Source organism: Vespa velutina, chromosome 2 (genome assembly GCF_912470025.1).
Source record: "Vespa velutina chromosome 2, iVesVel2.1, whole genome shotgun sequence".
NCBI classification, from domain to species: Eukaryota; Metazoa; Arthropoda; class Insecta; order Hymenoptera; family Vespidae; genus Vespa; species Vespa velutina.
The window spans coordinates 4825771-4849602 of NC_062189.1; the positions used below are offsets into that span (position 1 = coordinate 4825771).

At 37.1% G+C, this 23832-nt stretch overlaps 2 protein-coding genes across 15 annotated transcripts in view; one reads left to right on the forward strand and one right to left on the reverse strand.

Moving 5' to 3' along the window:
• Positions 1-23832, forward strand: part of LOC124947222 (E3 ubiquitin-protein ligase MYCBP2) — a 173524-nt gene that overhangs the window by 615 nt on the left and 149077 nt on the right. For all 6 annotated transcript variants that reach the window (XM_047489066.1, XM_047489067.1, XM_047489070.1 and 3 more), the window contains exons 2-30: positions 209-272; positions 399-638; positions 701-854; positions 926-1128; positions 1210-1527; positions 1610-1777; positions 1859-2077; positions 2154-2355; positions 2452-2841; positions 2941-3103; positions 3181-3263; positions 3360-3497; positions 3610-3810; positions 3901-4097; positions 4168-4420; positions 4501-4944; positions 5024-5151; positions 5223-5449; positions 5529-5709; positions 5823-6012; positions 6115-6249; positions 6385-6527; positions 6632-7267; positions 7368-7635; positions 7704-7990; positions 8068-8393; positions 8510-8616; positions 8696-8905; positions 8999-9143. In XM_047489066.1, coding sequence (XP_047345022.1) covers positions 209-272; positions 399-638; positions 701-854; positions 926-1128; positions 1210-1527; positions 1610-1777; positions 1859-2077; positions 2154-2355; positions 2452-2841; positions 2941-3103; positions 3181-3263; positions 3360-3497; positions 3610-3810; positions 3901-4097; positions 4168-4420; positions 4501-4944; positions 5024-5151; positions 5223-5449; positions 5529-5709; positions 5823-6012; positions 6115-6249; positions 6385-6527; positions 6632-7267; positions 7368-7635; positions 7704-7990; positions 8068-8393; positions 8510-8616; positions 8696-8905; positions 8999-9143 — 6420 coding nt within the window. The remainder of the gene's footprint in view (positions 1-208; positions 273-398; positions 639-700; positions 855-925; positions 1129-1209; positions 1528-1609; positions 1778-1858; positions 2078-2153; positions 2356-2451; positions 2842-2940; positions 3104-3180; positions 3264-3359; positions 3498-3609; positions 3811-3900; positions 4098-4167; positions 4421-4500; positions 4945-5023; positions 5152-5222; positions 5450-5528; positions 5710-5822; positions 6013-6114; positions 6250-6384; positions 6528-6631; positions 7268-7367; positions 7636-7703; positions 7991-8067; positions 8394-8509; positions 8617-8695; positions 8906-8998; positions 9144-23832) is intronic.
• LOC124947229 overlaps positions 3853-23832 on the reverse strand; it is an 85451-nt gene continuing 65471 nt past the window's right edge. For 5 of the 9 annotated variants that reach the window (XM_047489097.1, XM_047489094.1, XM_047489095.1 and 2 more), the window contains 2 exons: positions 20480-21205; positions 3853-13136 (listed from right to left, as the gene is read on the reverse strand). In XM_047489097.1, coding sequence (XP_047345053.1) covers positions 11763-13136; positions 20480-20644 — 1539 coding nt within the window. In that variant the 5' untranslated portion in view covers positions 20645-21205 and the 3' untranslated portion in view covers positions 3853-11762. Of the gene's footprint in view, positions 13137-20479; positions 21206-21383; positions 22491-23832 lie in introns of those variants that run through there. The other 4 variants (XR_007100351.1, XR_007100350.1, XM_047489099.1 and 1 more) reach the window with 4 other exon arrangements.

Below are 23832 nucleotides of genomic sequence, written 5' to 3' on the forward strand. Positions count from 1 at the left end.
ATTTATATCACCTATGTCAACTGACATTTCTAGTGTATACAAATATTTTTTGTTTACCTTTCATGTTTTATCTCACCGATCATTTATGAAGACTGTTATCTAGTGTATTATTAGGAATTATAATTTAATTCTTTTTTAAAAATTGTATTACATATATTTTTCTTCTCTAAGAATATAATTTATTATTTGATATGTCACATATTTCTAGGTATAAGGATGAATGGAAAAAATGTAAAAAAAATAAAGCTGTTAAGAAAAGAGATAAAAAGAAGGTATTATGATTTATTTATTTCTCAATTCATGTTTTTCTCCTTTTTTTTTTTTTTTTTTTTTTTTTTTTAATAATATATATTATATTGTATATATATATATATATATATATATTTATTTATTTATAGATTGAGGTGGGAGGAGATTTAAATTATAATAATCCTCCAGAGATAGAGGTTTCTTATAATGCATCAGCATTTGCTGTATTCGCTAGTGTTAGAAGTGCCATTCTTGAAAAATATGCCAGAACAACAAGTGAGATTTGCAGAGCATCTAACTGTGGCTCTCCACCCCCAGAACTTAGTGATACGATTGATTCAGAGAGCGATGACGAAGATAGGGTATCAACTATTCAGAGCTTACCAAAGGTAAGAAATATATGATCGATACGTTAACTAATAATTTTTTAATCTACAATTTGTTTCCACAGATTGTAGGTATTGGATTAAGAAGCGTTTTTACATTAATGCGTGAAAGTAAAACCATTGATCCTATGTTATGTACAAAAGCATTAGTAGCCTTATTGGATGTATTACAAGGACAGCTCCCTGAAGGCTTAAAATCTGAACCAGATGATGTCATAGGTAAAAATTGTTAATTAATTAATTGATCTGTATGAATTTTAATTTAATCCAAATTTATTATATTTTTTCAGATCTTTTATTTGATTTGCTGTTAGATCTTGCAACATCTCATGGCCCTGAATCAGCAGCTGCTAATGATGGTAGTCATTTGACAGCAGTCGCATGCGCATGTCTTTTAAGCCTTGTTGTAGTCAGAGGAGATACTGGTCGTCTTTTGGCAGCGGTAGCTGCTTTACTTATGTGTCCAAGAGCATTAGCAATTCAAAATATACAGGTAAAATTGTAAAGATATATAGACTTTTATCAAGTCCAAGATATAATCATTATAGATAAATATTTTTATTTTTTATTTTAGATGCCATGTGTATTAACTTCATTGCAAAGAAGTGTACACGCTGTTCTCCTTGGTAAGCTTGCACGGCCGGACTGGATAACATATGGAGTTCCTAAAAATTCTAGAATTTATACATCTACGCTTAAATTACCAAATGATATAAATAATATAGTACTCAATGGTAGAAGTTTTGTGAGTGATGGAAAGTACCTTTACTTGCATACAAGTAAAGGGTTATTAAAAATTGGTAGTGGACATGGTGGTACAATTTGGGGTCATGTATATGTTCATGAAGCTGATTTTTATCCAACAGAAACTGGATGGCTTGGCTATGCAAAAGTTAGTTATAATTTTATAATCTATCTTGATCTTTTATTACAAGAAAACAAATATATTTATATTTGATGTTCGCTTTTTTCAGAACTCATTATACTTTAAATGTGCACCAAGAAAGCAAAGTGAATTAGTAATCATAGATGCAGAAACTCTTATAGTGACAGGTATTGCTGTATTGGAAGGACGTGATTGGTCATCTTCTGTTATGTTTTCTGATGGTGAAAATCTTGGAATGATAACAGCTGGCAAAGATGTGAGTATTACAATTTTGAGTTAATTTTTTTTTTTTTTTTTTTTAATTAATTTTAATATGACATTTAATATATCTATTTAGGATGGTTTTGTGGTACGCACGATAAATACATTGAGTAATCCAGTATCATTTGCCTCAGAATTACCATTAAAATTAGCAAGGAAATGTGTAGATATCTTTGGATATGCAGCTTTTGATGAAGAACAAGTTGTACATACATTGAATCTTGGTTGTGACGAGGAAATAGCAATGGTTACAGCAGGGAAAGAATTTGCTGTGCTTAAAACAGTGTCTGGTAAAGTAAGTACGATATTTAGTATTTATATAACTACTTATGGGCATTGTACTTAAAACAAATCTATTATATTTTCTATAGATATTATATACTGGAAAAGGAACATCTTTGGGTATGAAAAGTAACACAAGGCCTAATAGATGGTTGGAACTTACACTTGGTAAAGGTCCAAGAATTACACATTTTGCTGCAGGTCATGATGGCCAACATGTGATTTTTGTTATGGAAGATGGTTCTGTTTTATTTGCTGGAACTGCCAAACGTGGAGAAGATGGTGATAGTAGTAAGTAATGATTTTAAATTATATTTCAAATATATTATAGTACATTACATTATGTAATCATTTGTATATTACATACTTTTGATGTTTTTACCTCAGACAAAGCTCGTAGACAACCTAAGCCAGTTAAGCCAAAGAAAATGATCAAAGTAGAAGGAAAATTTATCATAGATACTGCTTGTAATAATGGTACAACAGCTTTAGTGACAAAGGAAGGTTCTCTGTTAATGTTTGGAAAAGATACATTGCATTGTGACCCAGTGACAGGCTTAGTTACTGATCTCATAGATGTTAGTGTTGTTCATGTTTCTCTTGGAAAGGCACATGCTGCAGCATTAACTAATAAAGGACATCTCTATACATTTGGAATTAATAATAAAGAACAATGTGGTAGAGACTTCTCGACCGTGCATACAGTGAACAAAGAAGCTACAGTAGTTGCTATGGAGATGGGCACAGGAGAAGATGAGCTTATTGTAGCTGAAGAAGGTTTTTTTCTTTTTAATCTTTGTATTGCTTTTTTATTATTATTATTATTATTATTGTTGTTGTTATTGTTATTATTATTAATATGTATTATTAATATAGACGGCACAGATCCTGGAGAAGACTGGGAAGAAACAAGAGGTATGTGTCCACCAGGCCAACATCAATGGAGCCATCGTGTCTGTATGATTTGTACAGTATGTCGTGAATGCACTGGATACAGTATATCGTGTTTAAGTACTCGATCAGTTAGAAATCCAGGCCAGTAAGTATCTATTAATATTGTCTGAATACTTTTTAATATAAATTTTATTATTGTACTAACTTTTTTTTTTTACACAGAGAATGTGGCTGCGGTGAAGGTGATAGTGGGTGTGCAGAATGCGGATGTTGCCGTACATGCGCAAGAAAGAGTTGTAATAATGGTAATAAATTCTATTTCTAAAGACACATTTATTAAAATGTCCAATGATAATTAGAAAAATATATGCAAATTGTAATTTTTTATTATTGCAATATAGGTAGATCAGGTTCCAATTATCGAGAATATTTACAAAAACGCTTAGGAGAAATAAGACAACAAAGGCAGAGAAGTAAAGCAGGTCCCAGTGCAATGAGATATGGGATGAAAATGAAAGGAGCTAATAATCAAAGATTAGGTAAATTAATAAAAAATAAAATTAATGGATAAAAATGATAAATATATAATCGTTATTTCTCTCCTTCTTTCTCTCTCTCTCTCTCTCCTCTCCCCTATTGTGGGAAAAATAGGATCAAGCATTGCTCCAAAAGGAAGCCAACCAGGTAAAATGGTATTAGGATTAGGTAGTAATGTTGCGGGAGAAGAAGTCATTGGCGGTAGCGATGCAGAGAGAGGAGATGCTGCAAGAATAGCAAGTATACCACCTGCTAGAGTTCCTATACCTAGCGATAGTCCTGTGATTCAAGTGTCTTGTGGTTTGCATCATACAGGTAAATTAATCCATATATTTTTAATATAAGTATTTTAAAATATTGTAATAAAACTTTAAATTATATTTGAAAATATATTACATGATACAGTGATCCTTTTACAAAATGGAGAAGTATACACATTCGGAAGCAATATATATGGTCAATTAGGTATCGGATATATGGTAACACATGCTGGTCCAGTTCACGTTAAATTACCTACATTAGCGACTCAAGTCGCTGCTGGATCTAATCATACTGTTGTTCTTACAATAAACGGCGAAGTGTATACATTTGGTGCTTATCAGGTATCTATCGGATATTAATTGTGTCAATATATTTTTATTTATTCAAATCTTATATATCCTATATTTACAGAAAGGACAATTAGGCAGATCAGTAGGAACTAGCGAAAATGAATCTGTAAATATCACTTCTCAATCTAGTCGTCGCGCAGAGAAAGCTCAACCGTGGCAAAGCTTTCCGAGTATAGTTCCGAATATTGGTTCCCGATGGGGTAGACGTGCAACATGGATCGGAGCTGCTGGAGATCAAACATATATAAAAGTCGATGAAATTAATTCGATTAGTTTAACAAGAAGCACTGTAATGGCAAATAAGAATTGCATAAGTATAATCATCTTTAATAACGTTATTGTTATAATAATTATCTGTATAATACTTAGTGTAATTTGTAATAAATTTTTACAGTATTACTTCCACATCAAAATGATCATGCAAACTCTTTTAAATGCTTAGTTATAAGTAAAAGAGATGGGACATGCAATAGTTACAGTGGTAACGATCAAGTGGATTTTAGCAATTATGCAGCATGTCTAGATCCTTTGTACAATGTTATTTGGACTTTTAATCCCGTGAATAATGAAATAAGCCTGTACAACATTATATCTACAGAAGCTAGAACTATATCAGGATTGGAAGCTTCTATACTTAGTCCTGGTTTGGCATTACCTGTAGTACCTACATGTTTTGTAACACGTTCACAAGCAGCAATGCATTTATTAGCATGCTTGGATACACTTACACAAGCACAAGATGAAAATTTAACTATAGTTGAAGAAAATGAATGCGATCAATCGACTCATGGTAAAGTCTATAGTAGAGAAGATTTTGCCACTGTTAGTAGATTTGAAAGTAGGTATTCATTAGTTGTATCGTAATTATAAACAAACAAGTTATATATCTCCATTCATAATTAATTATAATTATTTAGATCATGGTGGAGGTTGGGGTTATTCCGGTCGTTCCATTGAAGCAATTAGATTCATGCCTAACACTGACATACTATTAGGCGGATATGGTTTGTTTGGAGGTCGTGATAAATACACAGCAAAGATAAAAGTAATGAAACAATATTTAAATAAAGATAATATTAAACGATATGTTACATAGTAATTTTTTAATTCATATAGTTATTTGATATTGGAGTTGATGGAGGTGATCAAGAAAATGATGGGGAACTTTTAGCAGAAACAGAAGAGATACCATATGAATGTGGACCTAGACAAAAGTATGCAATTTTATTTGATGAACCTATTGCATTGCAAGCAAACAGATGGTACGTGGCATGGGCAAAAATCGATGGTTCATCTAGCGATTGTGGATCTAGTGGGCAAGGAATGGTCACAGCAGAGGATCAGTTAGTTATTATTTTTTGACATAAAAAGTTACGTTATATGGGAAGCAATTAATTTAATTTTTATTTAAAATAAATATAGGGTCAGATTCTATTTTAAATCATCAAAGAGATCTAATAATGGAACTGATGTTAATGCCGGACAAATTCCACAATTATTATATCGTGTTGTAACACCAGAAAATCAAACGTCCAATAGACAAAGAGATCAAATAGGACCAGTTTATATACTTAAAAGAGAATTTAGTAGAACAGTAACGAAAGTATGTATTTACTATTAGAAAATGAAAAAAAAAGAAAAGAAAAAAAGAAAATGTGCAACTGTGCACATTTACTTTTTTACAAGTTTATAATGCAAAAACTATATTGATTGCAGGATTGTTTTCAATCTTTAATATCTCTTCTTCAATGGAGTTGGAATACATTAAAGGCAGGATTGGCAGATGCAGCAGTACACATTGCTTCATCGTCTCATGTGTTTCTTGAAATGGAACGTTTAGTCTATATTAGTAAAGCTAGTTTACGGCTGCTTAGAATATATACCAATGAAATTTATCCAAATCAAGGTATGTATTCGAATATGTGTATAGGAAAATGAAAGGGAAAAAAAAAAAAAAAAAGAAAAAAGAAAAAGAACAAAATATTAAAAATTCGTGCATTTTATACAGCTGGAAAGAGAACTCCATCAGAATCTGTGCGTCTCGCTGAATGCATAGGCGAAGTACGAGCTTTATTACGTCAAATTTTATCCGATTCAGTACCTTTGAGCACAAAATGTAAAGGCAAAACACGTTCTAACAAAAGTACGTTTTTTTTTTATTTTTACTTATTTATTTATTTATTTATTTTATTTATGATATAAATATATCGTTAGAAATGAATAAATGTCATTTTAATTTTTTAATATATAATATATAATAATTTTCTTTATTTTATAGATTCAGAAAGTTTAAATAATAAAATGAGTAATAGTATACTCGAAGAGTGTCATAAAACATTTGTATCGTGTTATCACGCATTTTATCCAACGGCATATTTAAAATGGACTTCTTTATGTGAATTATTGTCAGAAATAAATAAAGTAAGTCTCATTCATACATACATACATATATAAACAAAATATAATTTTTTATTTAAATATATATATATATATTTAAACATTGTCGAATTATTTAATATTTTCAGGAACAAGGAGTAACCACGAAAGATCGTCTTCTTTCGGCAGTTGTAGCTTCCCTTTGCAGTCCTACGATTCGTCTTAGATGCACGTTTCCAATTTTAACTAATACGATGGATAATAGTGATGGTATAAAACGACAATTGAGCCCTTCGGATAATGCTGGTTTATTAATGATGAATTCAACAGACGCACATCAATATCCTATTCTCGTTGAACAAATTAGTTATAAATCTCAGGTGGAAAGTTCTGGAAAAGAGATATTGAATTGGTCGTTTCGCGAAGTCCTCGAAAGATTATTAGATTTGGTATTGGTACCAGTGAAAAAAAATCTTTGTAGAGAGAAAAGTTATTCTTTATCAGAATTAATTTTGCACTGTTGTTATTTACTCGCCCGTGTTATCGCTGAATTAGCGGCACAATCCAATGGAAGCGAAGACGAATTGCAAGGATCTTATGGTAAACTTATGTATACTACACCTTCGAGATTCACTAGAACAAGTCAAACGAGATCTTGGAATACTGGAAATGGTTCTCCCGATGCCATTTGCTTCTCCGTTGATAGATCAGGGATCTTTATCGCGGGCATTGGTATTTTTGGAGGTGTTGGAGTATACGAATACGAATTAGAATTATTAGAGGATGTATGTAATTTCGAATTTTCTTTTATATATTTATTATTTATTTTAATAATATTTATTATTGATTGTTCTTTTTTTTTTTCTCTCTTCTTTTTTTTTACAGCAAAGTAATACTGGAAACGATCCGTCTCACACTCAACGTTGGACTAGTTTAGATTTTACAAGAGGATCCTTTGGGCCAGAAGGTTGTGTCAATGATATAATAGAAATAAAGTTCAATAAACCAGTAGCAATCAAGGAAAACGTAAAGTATGCTATTAAATTGAGAAATCGTGGTGGACGTACTAGTAATGGAGATGGCGGTTTGAGCGTAGTCAAAGGACCAGATGGCACGACATTTACATTCACGGCCTGTTCATTCAGTTTCAATGGTACGACTTCATCAATATAAATTATTTTTTTTTTCTCGCGTGATATTTATCTAATCATGTTTGCGTAGGAACAACACAAACAAGAGGTCAAATACCACACATTTATTATTTTTCAAATCCTCAAGATTCTGATGGTCAACATACTAGTCAAGCGATAGCCGAAGTACAGGCAAGAAAGTGTACCCTTGCCATGACAGCTACGATTATTCAACGTTCTAACGAAATATTTGCATTAGCAAGAGAAAGGGCCGAAGAAGTTACTGCCAGTGAAGTACTTGGTAATGCAACTTTTGTAACGACTCTTTTACCTTTAGTGATGGCTCACATTAGTCCTTTAGCAACATCAGATCCAAGGGTAAATAATGTTTATTATAATTTTCTTTTTTAATGATTAAATAAAAGCAAAATAATAATAAACATTTTCGATTTCAGAGTGGCGTACAAATATTAACTTTGATACAAGAAATGCTTCCTCACGTCGCAGCTTTAAATTTATTATCCATTATGGGAACATCTCAATTATCGCAAGATAGTGAAACACAACCTCATTTTACTCCACCTATTACCACCAGTCATCATTACACCTGGCTGGAAAGCGATCATCCCTATAAACCTTCTGCAGTGTCACATTATAAAGTTAATTTTCCAGAATCCGTAAAATGGTTAACGATCGAATTCACTTCGGATTGTGGAACGTCACAGCCAGAGGATTATTTACAACTTTACATTCCAAACGTTATTACAAATGCCTCGGCTGGGTAAATAGAAACAAAACAAAAAAAAATTATATCATTTATATGCGAGTCTAATCATTTGTTTTTGTTGTTATTATTATTTTTTTTTTAACGACATTCTTTTATCTATTCTTTTTTAGTACACATGGAAACACTGTGTCGGAAGACACTTTGTTATATTGGCCGGTATTACATAAAATGAGTAATGTGCAAAGTCAATGGCCACAAAATGCAATTGTATTACCAGGTAACATATATTAAAATAAAAATGTTAAATTTAATTTTTAGTTACATTCTACAATCTTAAATTGAATAATATTTTCTAGGAAACGAAGTAATATTTTCTTTGGAAACTGCATCCGATTATATGAAAAACGAAAGATCAAATACATACGGCTTCAAGTGTTTGGTCATCGGTTATGATTGGATTACATCTGGAAATGGTTTGAAAAATTTAGAAATTGAACTATCATTTCTTGGTGGAGCATGTAGCGCCAGTTTAATGAAGAAAAATCTTATTTTACCACCTGTGTCAGGTGGGTTTATGAAAAATATTATTATCTTACTTTTTTGTTTTGAATAAAATGTAATAAATTTTCTTATTTTACATTTTATGCGTTTGTTTACAGCGGAGGAAGTACAGAACGACTTCGAGACTATGCAAGAAACAGCGAAGCGGATATTCTCCGTACATTCGATCTTACTCGGACGAGGATTTGCTTTATCATCACCGCCAACGGTATCTCAAGCTCTCGATGGAGTTCTTCCCTTCAGGTAAGTTTAACAAAAATCAATCGATTCGATAAAATTAAGAAAAATGAAGAACTAGAAAGATGTAATGCAAGAAGATTTTATATATCTCGGGCTCGTTATTATTCCGTTTCGAAAAGTAGAAAATATATTTTTAAACGATCAGTGACAGTAATCTATTCGTTATTGTAGGTTACTATATGAAATGAGTATCAAGGAACACAATGTCGTCTTAGAATTATTTAGAATAATTACTCTCGCCTTTGGCGTTAATGCCGCGTACTGTAGCATGAGTAGTGACTCATCTAACGAGAGAAACACGCGTCTCTGACAGCTTCATAATCGCGCAATCTCGTCTTGTTGAGTAAATATTAGATGCGAATATCCATGCGAGGTATGGAAAGTTTGCGAATTGTTGATACGTAATAAATCCAAGTCGACGTATTAATTTTCCGTCTTGGGATGACGTACGACAATGTAGTCATTGAAAAAAAAAAAAAAAAAAAAAAAAAAAAAAAAAAAAAAGAAGAAGAAGAAGTAAAGAGAAAGAAAGAAAAAAGAAAAAGATAAAAAAACTCGTTCTGGATCGTGTCTACGATAATTAACGCCTGTTATCATCGATCCGACGTGTTATTCTTATCGTACCAGGCAGGTCTCTTATAGTTATGCGCGAGCTCTAACGTGTCCGGTTTAAATATAATCTCAACTCATTTATCGCTTATGTATTTAGCGTGATCTTTATTCTTCATCGTCGATCATACGTCGCTCGATGTAAAACAAATTACATAGTCAGCTGTCGGTATATCACAGTTTCACGATAATTACAACTAAACGGTCATTAGAAAACTTAATTCTCGCCAAAAAGCGATAATCGCTAGACGTATACTCGCATAGGTTCTAACATGCGCGCACATGTACTCCAAGTTGGAGCAATGTTCATGCTCGCAACTGACGTTAATAGTATATCTATCTTGAGATTTCCTCAAGGCTCAAGGTAACGACTCGACGAAGGTCGTCGCACACAATAATCTCGGAAGCTTCGAGGCCCAATTTCTGCGCGTGATATCGCTTCAGGCTAAGAGAAACTACCTCTGGAATATCGTTACAAAGGGACGAGTGCGCATTAATAATGCATGGATTCTCGCCCAAGTATCAGATGATAGCTTTTACAAGCCTAAAAGAATCAACATCTTTTTTCTTTTTACCGGTTGATCTTATTAGGATCTTCTTTTAATACGAATTCGCATCTTCGAGTGTCATTTTTACGAATTAATTCCTCGAAAATAGTGCTTCCTATTTTCCCTATCTTCTTTATTATCTTCTCTCGAGTCTTTGGTCTCGAGAATATTTAAGCGACTTTAATATGGCTTGCTTATTTAATTATTCAATGAAAACAAATGAGATTTTATTTCGGCATTTATAACGTTATTGAATCTTGGAAGAGGAACAATTTTAGGTGAATTTATTTTTCGAGTTTTTTCTACGTTAATCTGTTTCCATGGAGAATACATGTGTAGGCAGTGTTTGTATGTGAAATGGTTCGTGGATCTTTTCGTGAATTGTACATTTAATAATTCTGACTGGGATATCTTTAGAATTAAAAATCGAATGAAAAATTACGAGAGATTAAGTTAGTGAAAGATTTTAGCGGTGGTCCTTCCTTCGTTCCATCTTTTGTTCGTTCCTTCGTTCAATCGGGACGAATTCGTGCCTTTGAAAGTTACAAATGGAATATCAAATGAAGAAACACATCTCACTGTTTTCTTGTACAACTTGAATGTGGTTCGTCGTCTTCTTCGTAGATAACCAACCGCCTCTCGAAAGCTACCTAACGATATAAACTTAACTAGCAACGACGACCGATTAACCGTCCTCGTGACCTCGATCGGAAATCTCTTTATCGCCGAGAGGAACGTGACCGCCTCATACTAAGTGAATAAGTAAGAAAGAAAGAGAGAAAACAATAAGAGGGAGGAGATCGAAGGAATGAGAAGGACACGCTCGGATAATCGGTACTCGTGCTTTTGGTGATATGTTAATCGGAAGCTTACGAACTTGTCTTGTACTAATAGAGAATACTCGACTAAATGAATTCGAGAGTGAATAGAGTTTTGACATTGATCGTTATTCCAGGACGTAGGATTACGTCAAGGACATTATAGTTTGTTTTTTTTTCATCGCAGAACGCTTATCTCATTATCGACTTATACATATAGATATCTTTTTGTTTATCGCGTAATAATACACGTACGTAAACGTGAAAAAAGTTTGAGGAACCCGCAAAGAGGTACGATAGCGTTTATCGAAAACGTTCCGTGTTCTTCTTTTTTTTTGTTTTTTTGTTTTTTCCTTTGTTTCTTTCCTAAATCATTTAAATGAGAAGGAAGAAAAGTACGCGCACAAACACATGCTCAACAACGTTCGTCTCTTCTTTATCGTTGTTATTTACTTCTTTATTTTCTTCTACGATACGTCGTATCAAAGCTTGTACACTCGAAAACGACAGGAAGTATTGGTGGTGGTGGTGGTGGTGGTAGTGGTGGGGATAGAAGACGAGCCCGACGGTTCCATTTTACTTTGATGATCCTCGAAATGATGAATTCGATCGTTCGTGGAACGCGTCGAGTCGTACGAGGCTTCTCGTTACAATTCCGTGGTCAAGGGTTCGGCCTTTTCGACGATTACGTGAAACTCAGTTTCCCTGTAAAGTCTCCCATCAGGCACGACCATAGTTATTCTGCTGTCTACCGGTGTACCCGACGTGGCCGTTTCTCTACCGATTACACCGTTCTTCTTCGAGACGACATCCGGTGCGTTAGTTGGCACGCTCATCCATCGTTTTCTATCATTCCTACGTCGTCTTTTGCAACACCAGACGATCAGACACGCAAGGATGAGAAGGGTAACGAGAATTCCGACTATGACGAGTATAAGTACGAGCATTGATCCACCGAGAGAGCAATGTCGTGCCTCGTAATCGCTAAAGCTCGCTGTAGTCGCGTCCTCTGTGTGGCCGTCCACACAGAAGAGAAAAGTTTCTGGAGTTTCGATCGAATCTTGGGATGGTAAAATCGGTGGCATCACCGCGTTTTGTCGCATGTAGAATCTCGAATATATGTTTGTGTAATTTAGAACATTATTCCTCCACAATGGTAACATCTTGCAATCGCAGGGCTGTTTTACCAAGAGATCGTCGAGTTCTGGACGAAAGCTCGAACGATCGAACATCAGTGAGCCTTCCTCGAACGTAGACATGCTATTGTTCTTAAATATGAGGTCGTGTAGATTCGCAGAAGAGGAGGAAGCCGGTGGTGGCCTCGTTTCTGGATCCGCTCGTATACCGAGAAACGCGCCAACGGCTAGACTACCGAAGGTGTTATTCTTTATTATTACGGCTCCTCGGGCCGTTACATCAAAGGCTTCGCTCTCGAGACCATTGATCAAACAGTTTTGAATCGCAACGGTACGTGGACTTCGAACTATGAATGCCTCGCTCCTTACCATACCCATTTTGACACCGTCAAGCATGAACTTGTGGTGTACCTCAATGTCGTTCATAGTACGGCTCGGTACTTGCTCTCCGAAACTACCACCGATCACGTGCAAGTATCCCACGTCGAACTTCTTGAAGGATTGCGCCTCCGTACTCTCGATCTGACAATTCTCCAGCCTGAGGGTATCCGTGTGAAAGAGATTCGCGAAGGCGAATGCGCTCAACTGACCTATCCTCACGTTCTCGAAGCTTATCGCTTCCACGTCGCCACCAAACACGAAACTAGGAAGCACGTCGATGCTGCAGTTCCTTACGGATATCCTTGTGCGCGCGCTGCTAAGCGAAAGTTTGAAGCTATGCCGGACTAGGCTGAGATTTGCCACGTTCACCAGATCCACAGATCGTAGACCAGCCATCGATGTCAAACTCGAGTTTGCTACGATCACGGACGAGCAATTGCTCACGACTATCCGGCTTGTGTGCGGACTCAACTTCCTGTCGCTTTCCGTGCTCAGTATCAATTCCTGAAACAGAAATAACTTTTGTCAAGAAATGTTTTACAGAAAAATCACGGGTTATCGATAGGGTTTAACTTTCAAAGGAGATTCGATTGAGGATCTGTCAATTTTCTTTCTCTCTTTTCCATTCTCTATCTATCTATCTCGTTTTTTGTTTCTTTTAACGAGAAAAGAATGAAAAGGGTAGTTTACACTCGATTTGGTACAATCCGATACGTCGGATCTGAGGCCTCTTAATAAGGGTCGAATAGCCATAATTAGAAGACTAACTACCCTAATTGTTAGCGACGTGTGCGCTCCTTCCCTATTAACGTATACCGCATCAATTTACGCAAGTAAAATGTTATCATATAATCGGATAAGAAATTAACATTTATTGCTATCTGATATTTCCTCGACACAACTTTCTGTCATATCTATAATAATGCATTTTTAATGGTATTGCGAGTAATCGGGATTTTACTTTTTCTTTCACGTGTACCAACGATCATGAATGTTAAAATTGATGATCGAATCGTATCCAACTAGAACAATTTAAAATTTATTTGAAGTCGAGTTAACACTCGAACGAATAACAGATTTATTCGATCAGCCGTAACACGGAAAGTCAGGTGCTTCAGAACAGGTAAACCTGAACTCGAGTGTTCTTCTTTTCTTCTACTTTTTCTTTTTCTTCCTACTTTTTCTTTTCCCTTTATGGGGTACACAGTATCGAAGAGATCACATTTCATTAAGAGTTCCTAGAGTAAAGTCTCTTGGGGCTTACTCTCGTAAAGAGTTGGTTTTAGTCGACTGCCACTTCGAATACCATGTTTGTCAAACAATCGGTCAAGAAGGAACATTCCTCGCATACTTCCAGCACGATTAATCCATCGACAAAGGAGCCGATATCTCGATATCGGATTATGCGCGTGGGTAGTCAGTTGGTGTTGTCTCTCTTTCGCTTTCTGCGTATATATATATACACACACACTATAATACACGGCGTTTCCGATATATCATTCTCATGCGTGCTAACGTACGTAAACGCACGTTCGTGATTCCCGGTAAGCGTTTATCGCACCAACAGGGCTCGATAATCGATCGTTTCTAGAGAAGGCTTCTATTCTATCCGCTTCTATCGTTGTTGCTCTTTGTAACGCGAACCTACGACACAAGTTTACTACAAGAAATCGGATTAGCGAATGGTCTAACGAATTATTATACTCGACTTGTCGGATCATTTTTTTTCTTTTTTTTATTTCTTTTTTATTTTTCTTTTTTATTGTTTTTGTCTTTAGCCGAGAAGACGCTATAAGAAAGTCTCGGGTATCCAGTGTAACACTTGAAATATGTACTAGCAAAACGAGGACTGACCGTATTTCCTGTCCTCTTTCTCTTTCTCTCTCTCTCTCTCTCTCTCTCTCTCATTTATCTCTTCTTTCTTTTTCTCGAAAGAAAGACGTTCAAATTTCTCATCCTACATTCTTCTTCATAATCCTTTTCCTTCTTACGATTTTTTATATTAAAGTATAATCTTATTTCTACGTTCTCGCGTAGAGGTCAAGAACATTTTGCGTAAAAACGATATCGGGGAAATTTGAAAATTAAAGAAAAAGAAATAGAAAGTGACCAGTCGCGAAAGGAAAATGAGAATGAAATGGATAAGAAGACAGATACGTTAAAACGATGTATGAATGCCGTAGTAGTAGACGAAACGGAGAACGGTCGTGGGTTACTATGACGGAGAAAGAAGATCTAGAGAGTGTTTTCAATGGGAGGAAAGAGAGAGAGAAAGAAAGAGAGAACGTACAGAGTGCGGAATAAAAGACGCAGCTCTATGCAGTACGTCTCTCGATGAAAACGAAACCTTTGTGCTTCTCTCGTTCTTTTTTTTTTGTTCTTCTTTTTTTTTCTTCTTCTTTCTTTCCCTTTCTTGTTTGCAAGCACCGTAGTTTCTACGCATTACCATCTTGATCCGGTGCAATCTCTCTTTTTCTCTCGTGGATGCTCGTGTGTCCCTTCCTGGCTCGTTTCGACCTTTGTTCTTTCCGCATTGTTCTTGGCTAGTTCTCGTCGTACAATATCCGAGCGAGCGCAAATTCTAACCGTTATGGATTTTCCTTTCAAAAAAATTTGTGCTCGTGGATTTCATTAATTAATTCAACGTCCGTGAATCCTCTTCCCCTTTCCCTCTCTCTGCCGTGCTGTGCCGTGCCGTGCCGCGTCGCTCCTTTTTCTCCTTCTCCCTCTCTTTTACTCCCTCGTCCTCCCCCTCGTCTCACTAATATTTTTCTCTCTTACTCTCTTGAGAAAGAAACAACGAGCGTGGGTGATGTATTTATCGTCGTACAGCTTTTGAAATTTTCGTTGAAACGTAAAAGAGGTAAGCGTATGTTAAAGGCGAAGGATCCATTAAGTAACGTTAGTGGAAGAGTATCGTATCGTTAGGTGTGTACCGGGTGTCTCGAAGCACAAATTCGTAAGTACGGGGGTAGGTGGATGCAGACAGGCCAGGGTCATTGTCGTAAATTTCAAGGGCCGCACCGGGAATCTGAATTTTATTTCCCAACAGTTTTGCTCTCCCACGAGAGAGGCAACCAGAAAGAGTACGCTTAAGAGAAAGAGAGAGAGAGAGAGAGAGAGAGAGAGAGAGAGAGAGAAAACAAGAGAACGGGGACACCGATAAATACATAAGCGTTGGAGAGAAAAAGAGAAAGAGAATAAGGGAGAGAGAGAGAGAGAGAGAGACCGGAAACAAGAGAAGCAAGATATTCTTTTTTAACGTCTCGTCTTTATTCTTCTCGTTCTTCTCTACCTCTCGCAGTCGCGTGTAATTTTATCGAGTGAGTTTCGCGTATTCTCCAGACATTTTCGCTTGTCGTACGGAGTAAAGTGAAGAAGAAGAGAGAGAGAGAGAGAAAAAGAGAAAGAAAAAGAGAGAAGAATAAACGAGGAAAGAGGGAATGAGAGAATGAGAAAGAGAGAGAGAGAGAGAGAATAAGAAGAGGGGAAAGGGGATAAAAGAGAGGAGAGTATCGCGTCGAAGGTGTGCTTCTCGATTACTCGGAGCGATTCCCATCGGGAACACCAGCAGAGTTCCTTTGAAAGGTAGTTCGATGCTCGGTAGCAACGTTCCCAAAGCTTCTCGCGTCGCGTTCTTCTTTACCCTCGTCGTCTTTTCTTTTTCTACTTCTATCCCTTCTCAGGGAACGTTCCCACGATGGATGTACTACTATCATTCGTTACTATCATTTCGAAACATTCCCTTTCGATATGATGTTCGATGAGCGACGTCGATCGTCCGGCATAACGCATAGTCGAGAACACGAAGATCCGCGACCTCCTATTTTCTTGATTGCCGATTGTATTTTCTCTATCTTTCATTCTTTTTTCCTAAGCTTGTCTCTCATTTCGTATGCATACCGAATCAAAAAGTTTTTCTTCAACGACTACGACGTCGATGACGACAACGACAACGACGACAATGACAACGAAAGCTTTCACGTCGTGTAACAAAATGAAAATGCATTTCAGTTGTAACGATCGAATCGGAAACGGCGAAAATCTCCGTTCGTTGAGGGGCGAACGTTCGTGCGGAATAATGTACCTATCGGACGAGATGATGAAGAGAAAGATAGATGGACAGAGGAAGAGAAAGAGAAAGAGAGATATGAGAATGGAACGAAAAGCTCTTTTACGATCTATAAAGGATTTATACGAAACAATTTCCCCGTAGGGGCAGATTCGCTCGTGAGAGTCCTGCCCATCGTCGACCATTATCGCGGTCTCCTCGCCACGTTCATCGGCTTCAGTTCCCTTTTCTCTCTTCTCCCTTCTCTCTTCTCTATCTTTCTCTTCCATCAACCCATTTTCCATACGCGATTTCAAACGCAAACCGATAGAGGCAATAATTAATCTCGCGTATGAAGTTATTAATCAAAGATCACCGAGTTCTCGTTGTCGATTGTTCGTTATCGATGTCCTTGGTTATCGGTCATCTCGACTCAATAATATTTCTAGAGCGTTATCATTGTTCTTCACACCGTGCTATTACATTTTTCTCTTCTCTCTCTAATTTTCTCTCTCTCTCTCTCTCTCTCTCTCTCTCTCTCTCTCTTTCTTTTTCTCTCTATTCCACCTAAATTCCGTGGTTTTATTTCTGATGACCCTTGTGATGAGGTAGACGAGTAAGTTTAAGACCGCATTCGCTAAAAGGCACATTCGATTATTTACGTCCTTGTCAATTATTCAAAAGAGGATCTTAGGACTGCGCAAGAGAATATGGCGCATGGGTTGATACTATACCTAACTCGTTCGCGAAAAAGAGATAATACATACGAGTTGTTGTGCTGGTTAAAGCACGGAAATTCGATAAGTTTAAATGATTACCAAGCACACGGACGAACAGTGGCAACATCCGGTAGTTTATTGGAATCCGGAAACACTGGGAATATCGGTCGAGGTCGATTACAAAAGCCTCTTTTATTAACCTCACCCGTTTTCCAAGCATTAACTCGTCGTTGCGAAACGCGAAAGCAGTCTGAAAACTTGAAAATTTATTGCTACCTTTTCTAAACCTTTTTAAACGTTCTCCCTCATTTTTCTTTTCTTTTTGTAATTCTTTTCTATTTTATAAAAATCAAAGTCGAATGATCAACGAGATCGAGTAATTAGAGGGTAGTTCGCGAAAAAATAAGAGATGGTTGGATTCGATGCTTTCGAAAATCGATGAGGGGGGAGACAAATTAGCAATGCGTACAATACGTCCTGCTAAATTATGCGGAATCCGCGATAATTTTCGCGGTTTATATATCGCATACATTATATATTATATTCATTTCTTTATTTTCCTTTGAACGAGTAATTTTATCAAAACGAACGAACGTTATTCGGCCAAAAATTTTTCCAAAACGATTTTTAAACATCCCCGTTAAAATTATATATAACCTTTTCGTTTTGCATACGGTATATGATCCTTGTATATATATATATATATATATATATATATTACGTACATTAGTAAGTACTGGTAAGTACAAAGGGAAATAAATTCGCGCGTATCATCGTACTTTCAAGCATCCATTATACTTGCATCTAGTCATAGTCAAACATCTCTTGTAAAGCGAAGCGTTAGTAGGTAATTCATGAAATGGAAACGTTTCAAACTTCTAGATTGTACGGTTCGTTCGTTGACCGACGAATTGGGGCATCCTTTTACGACGCGAACTACTTCATTTGAGACCAAATTCCTTTTTTGTTCGAAAAATAAAAAACGGCAGAAGACGAGTTTGCGAACTGTATTCTGTTACGCAATCCAATTTCCTATGTGATCTTTCTGGATTGAGTAAAATTATTGATCCATTTCTTCGTTCAATACATTTAGATGTTGTTAATAATTATTTATATCATTCGTTTTCTCGCATGAACTCGGTGATACGACGCAACGAGACCGTGGATTACTATGATGGTGCAATATTTTAAGGAAGCAAGAAAAAAAAAACCAGAAAAAAAACCAGAAAAAAAAACCAGAAAAAAGATAAAACAAAAAGGGGTGTCTGCTTTTGTCCAATCCGATTGGTTTCTACAGTATAAAACGTTGCCCTCACTTGCGGTCATTTCGTCACGGGTACGGCTTTTACGGATCGGGTTTACGGCGTTTTCAAAGCACACCACGTGTATTCTACGTGTTCTTTGCTTGCATTATACGCCTCTCTGTACGTTGCACTTGCATACATACATGCATATATATATATATATATATACATATATACATATGTTACGCTTTACGTAAAAGACAAAGAACGTTTTGTTGCGAACAATAGCGATGATGGTAGGATACACGACGGAGAAGTGCGATAGTTTACGTTTTTGAAGAATGAAGATTATGTTGCCTTGATAATGATAATAACCTAATGCTGCGTCTTTTTTTCCTTAGGGCGTTAATAGAGAATACTATGGTTTTCTCACAAAGTCCGCGTTTTCATTAATCGATCTCGCTTATATACTTTACACGTTTTACGTTTATCCTCTTATCGTGATTATAACTAAAATATCACGACGCTTTCCCTCGTTTTTTTTTTGTCCTCGATTTCACACGGTCACCCCCTTATAATAATGTCTTTTTACGACGATATTTGGAGTGCCACGATGAGAAGCTTTGCCGGGGCTTGGCAGGAAAAGCTGTAGCCATACGAGCTCGTGACCGCGATCCTTCAACGAGTACTGCTATTTTTCTCCGTACGCAGCAATTTTCTTCCGTTGGGACAGCTACGTATTCGTCCGGCGCGATAAATATTCTAACGTGGCTATATGCCGAGCTGAAGAGAACGTGGTTGGGAAGGGAAAAGGAAAGGGAAGGGAGGTAGAAGGGTGAAGGGAAAGAAAACGCCCTCGGCACACACCTTACCTACCTGCCACTCGTGTCGGCCCCGCGATTTGCGTAAACACGTTCTAATTTATAGCGTATAGGGTAGCGTCGAGCCCTGCGAGAGAAAGAGAAAGAGAAAGAGAAAGGGAACACTGTGCAATTTACTCACATTTTCCTCAGTTACAAGCTCTTGGTTTCTAGTTTTATAACGTTGAATCTTTTAAAAGCAGTTCGCTTTCGAAAATGAACATTACGTATTACGTTGTTCTAATATTTAATCATTGAAAGTTCTTCGCAAACGGGGAAATGTGATTTCCCGTTGAATTTTCTTTGAATATAACCGAGAAATTTTGCCTGAGTTATGAAGGGGAAGGTGTAAAAGTGTGGGTGGAGTATCAGAGAAGAAAGGATGTTTTCGTTTCTTTAGGGATCCTATTTATACCCTTATCTAGATTCCGATAATTCGGGGTTGGGATAAACGTTCACGGGGAACAAAGCACTCGGAGTCCAACTGGAGTTTGCGTCGTATTCGAGATTTTTCATGAGATAGGATCGCGGTTTCTTGAATGGATTCTCTTTTGGAAGGAAAAGGGAGAGAAGGAGAGATAAGCAGAGGAAGAAATGGTTCGAAAGAATCGAAGGGAAAGTGGTGACAGATGCAAAGAAACTAAACGAGAGGATACGAGGAAATGAAATTGTTGAGACAAATCGACTTAAATAAGAACGACATGAGAGGTATTCATTTATGAGAAATTTACTTTTGAACAAATTTCATTTCCTTCGGTCCTTTTTTATTTTCTTTAATTGAACTGACGATCTTTTTTCGTCACTTCCCATTTCGATATATATATATATATGTATATATAATATATATATATATATATATATATATATATATATATATATAATTTTTATAATGTTTCACGAATTATTGTTTTTTGGCTAAATCAATGGATTCGATAAGAATTTATTTTCTCTCGAGCCGAGAAAAGAACCTTACCTCTCCTTCCTCTTTGCAGTCGCAGGTCAACCTGCCGTAGTGATCGCAGGAGCAGGGCGAATAGTCGCACCTGTTCGTCGAATTCGTCAGGACACCTTTCATCAGCAAACAGCTCCAAAAGAGTCCGAGAATCGCACTACCGAGCACGAATTTCGCTGCTCCCATTTTGTGCCCCTACCTTCCTTCCTTCCTTCCTTCCTCTCTCTCTCTTTCTCTCTCTCTCTCTCTCTCTCTCTCTCTCTCTCTCTCTCTCGCCCTTCTCTTCCTTCACTTTCCTAGCTGCTTTCTTTACATTGTGTGTCCGAACCGAGACGGATCCATAAAGAACCGAGTAACGCTACGAAAAGAGTTTTCTCCTATCTCGAAGATCAAATTTTTCTTTATCTTTTTATTTCTCTTTTTGAATCTTTATCAGTCCTTAGCGTTTCGTGGCGTACGTCAAAGAGCCGCCACGAGCAATACTACGTTATTCTGTCGGTCATATTTCTTGGAAAATCTCATTCTTTCCGATTTTTCCACTGCTCTTAGCATCCCTCGTTTTCCGATTCTTCAAAGAGAGATCCATGGACCGATTAAGTTTAAGGAGTTCCCACTTCGATTCCTCTTCGGTCGATCGTCAAAATCCAATTAGAACGAGGAAAACTTACGGTAACGTAAGATATCATCGCGAGACTCTTGCGTCAGGCGTTCTCTTTCGGGCTCGGCCAGTCTGACGATATTTCTTCTCTGGAAAGATATAAAAGTGATAAAGTTTTCGTCGTAATTAATCGTGCGAGAGAAGGAGGAAATTCGACGACTCTTTGTGATCATACGCGAGAACACGTTTCAGATCTATTTTCAATAACAATAATACGAGACGTAGAAACCTTCGAATTAAGCGAATCGTTATCGCATTGCGCAATACCTAAGTGTGTGTATCTTCGTTGGCATAATATTATCGAGGATGGAAGTTCATTCTCCTGGGATTCGAGCGAGCATTATTGGTAACGTACGTACGTACGTACGTATGTATGTACGTCGAAAGGAAGATAACATCCGTATATTGATAGACATTGTCTCGCGATAAACGGGAGAGTATCACGTGGAATCAATGACACGTGAAAATTTCTCGTAAAACTCTCCCGACAAACAACGACAAAGCTTTTAATCTCGCGTGAGACAAAGCTTTCACGAAGGTGCAAGCGAGTACGATATTGTGACCAATTTCAAGCGCCAAAATACGTTGCTCCGTTATCAGAGATTTCTCGTTCGCTATGTGACGCGATTCCTGCGTTTGTCAGAAGTAGGTTACTCGATTCCGCGTTAAATGTCGGTCGGACGAACGACGAACCTTGCAATTTCAACGAGATCCAGAGGAGTCGTACGAAAATTTGATAATATTGACGAGCTCGTATATACGCGAATATGTATATATGTATGCATGTATATATATATATATGTACGTTGATTTTAGATTGCGTCTAGAGAGAAAGCCTCAAAAGAGAGAAAGAGAGAATAAGAGACTCATCTCTTTTCCTCTTTATATTTTTCTTTTTTTTCTTTTTTTTTTTTTTTTTTTTAATTTCATCATCCTACTACCATCCACGAATCCTTTAACGACATGCACATACTACCGCGATACCATTGCACTTCTTGCGCTTATCTAATTTTTGTTAATCCCGTTTAATATTTACCACGGAAGTTCACGATTCTAGGATTCGGCTAAGTAGAATTAGCATTACAAAGGGAAAGGAGTAAAATATACGAGCTGGAGTAATTTTCTTTGCGTTTTATTTTTCCTCGCGTCTGCGTTCCAGCGTACATATCGACGTAATATTTTGCAAATATTCGCCCTTGTATTTATTTTCTTTTCTTTACTTTTCTCGACGTTACATACTGACGCGTGCTTTAACTTACGGAACGAAACGAGTTCTCGAGTTTCGCTAGCGAGCAGAACGAAATTTATTTCTCGCGGTAAACCAATCAATGCGATTATACTCCTCGTGATCTTGCTTTGTACGCGGATAGTAAGTACAAACAGTCTACGAACGTTCTCTTTGTTGTTATCGGTTGATCGAACGAACACAACGTATGTATATGTTCATCGAATGTCCGAGCAACGAGTACGTAAAAATACGGTGTCCTAATCGTATCTCGTAAAACACGCCTTGTTACCGAGACGTCGCGTGTCCAAGACTTCTTCCATTTTTCTTCGTTAGAGGGGTAGACAGTGAACGGAAGAGAGATAGAGATAGAAAGAAAGAGAATACAACGTTGTATTGCGCGAGCACGCACGTGTCGTCCACTTTTTTTTTTCTTTTCTTTTCTTCTTTTTTTTTTTTTTTTTTTTTTTTTTTTACAAACTTTGCGTGTCCGACAACGCGTCCATATCTTTTAAATAATTTTCCCTCGATCTCGATTAATTTCGAGATGAAGTTTTTAAGAAAGATGCATAACCGAGAAGCCGATATTATCCTTGTTTTCATATGAAAAATGAGTCTTCGTTTTTTTTTTTTTTTTTTTTCTTCTTCTTTTTGGATAAGCAAGAAGAAGGTGGTAATACGGAAGAAGAGGATCGCATCGGTGCTCGTGAAAAGAGGGCGGGAATGAGAATGAAAGGCGCTTCGATTCAAAGCGTGGTGGTGGTGGTGGTGATGGTGCGCGGACTCCAAAAGAATTTTCCTTTTAGTTCGAGCCCTCAATCCTCTTTCTTTCTTTACTTTCTTCCTATATTCTCTCGTAGACAGCCTCTTAATTTCTTCCAGTTCTTTTCTCTCTTTTTCTCTCGCTCGACTTCTCTCTATTTTTTCTCTCTCTCCCTCTCTTTCTCTCTTTCTCTTGCATTTAGTTTGTATATAACTAAAAAGAGAAAGAAAGAAAAAGAGCAGAGAAGGATCGTCGAGTTTCTCTCGTATTCTGATTAATCTAACGAGCTGAGCGTAGTTGCGATACCAAAGAATTGAAGGACATTAATGCCTGCTCTCATTATGCCTCTCGCAATTATCAGCGTGTATTATGACGGTTCCTCGCGACTAAGGATAATCACTCACACGAGTCGAGTTTGTTGGTATGTCGCGTAGGCGTGCGACGACCGACCAAACGAACGGTACAGACATGCCGCCGCCGCCACCACCATAACCATCACCACCACCACCATCACTACCACCATCACCATCATCACCACAACCACTACCATTGTCGTAGTTGTCGTCGTCGCCGTCGTCGTCGTCGCCGCCGCCGCCGCCGCCGCCGGCTTTATATTTTCGTCGCATATTTTTACGATCTCGCGAGTTTTCAACGAAAGATTATGCGGAAATGCGCGAGGACTCAACGAGCGAACGAACCATCCATGTCATTGTCGACGTCATCCTAGC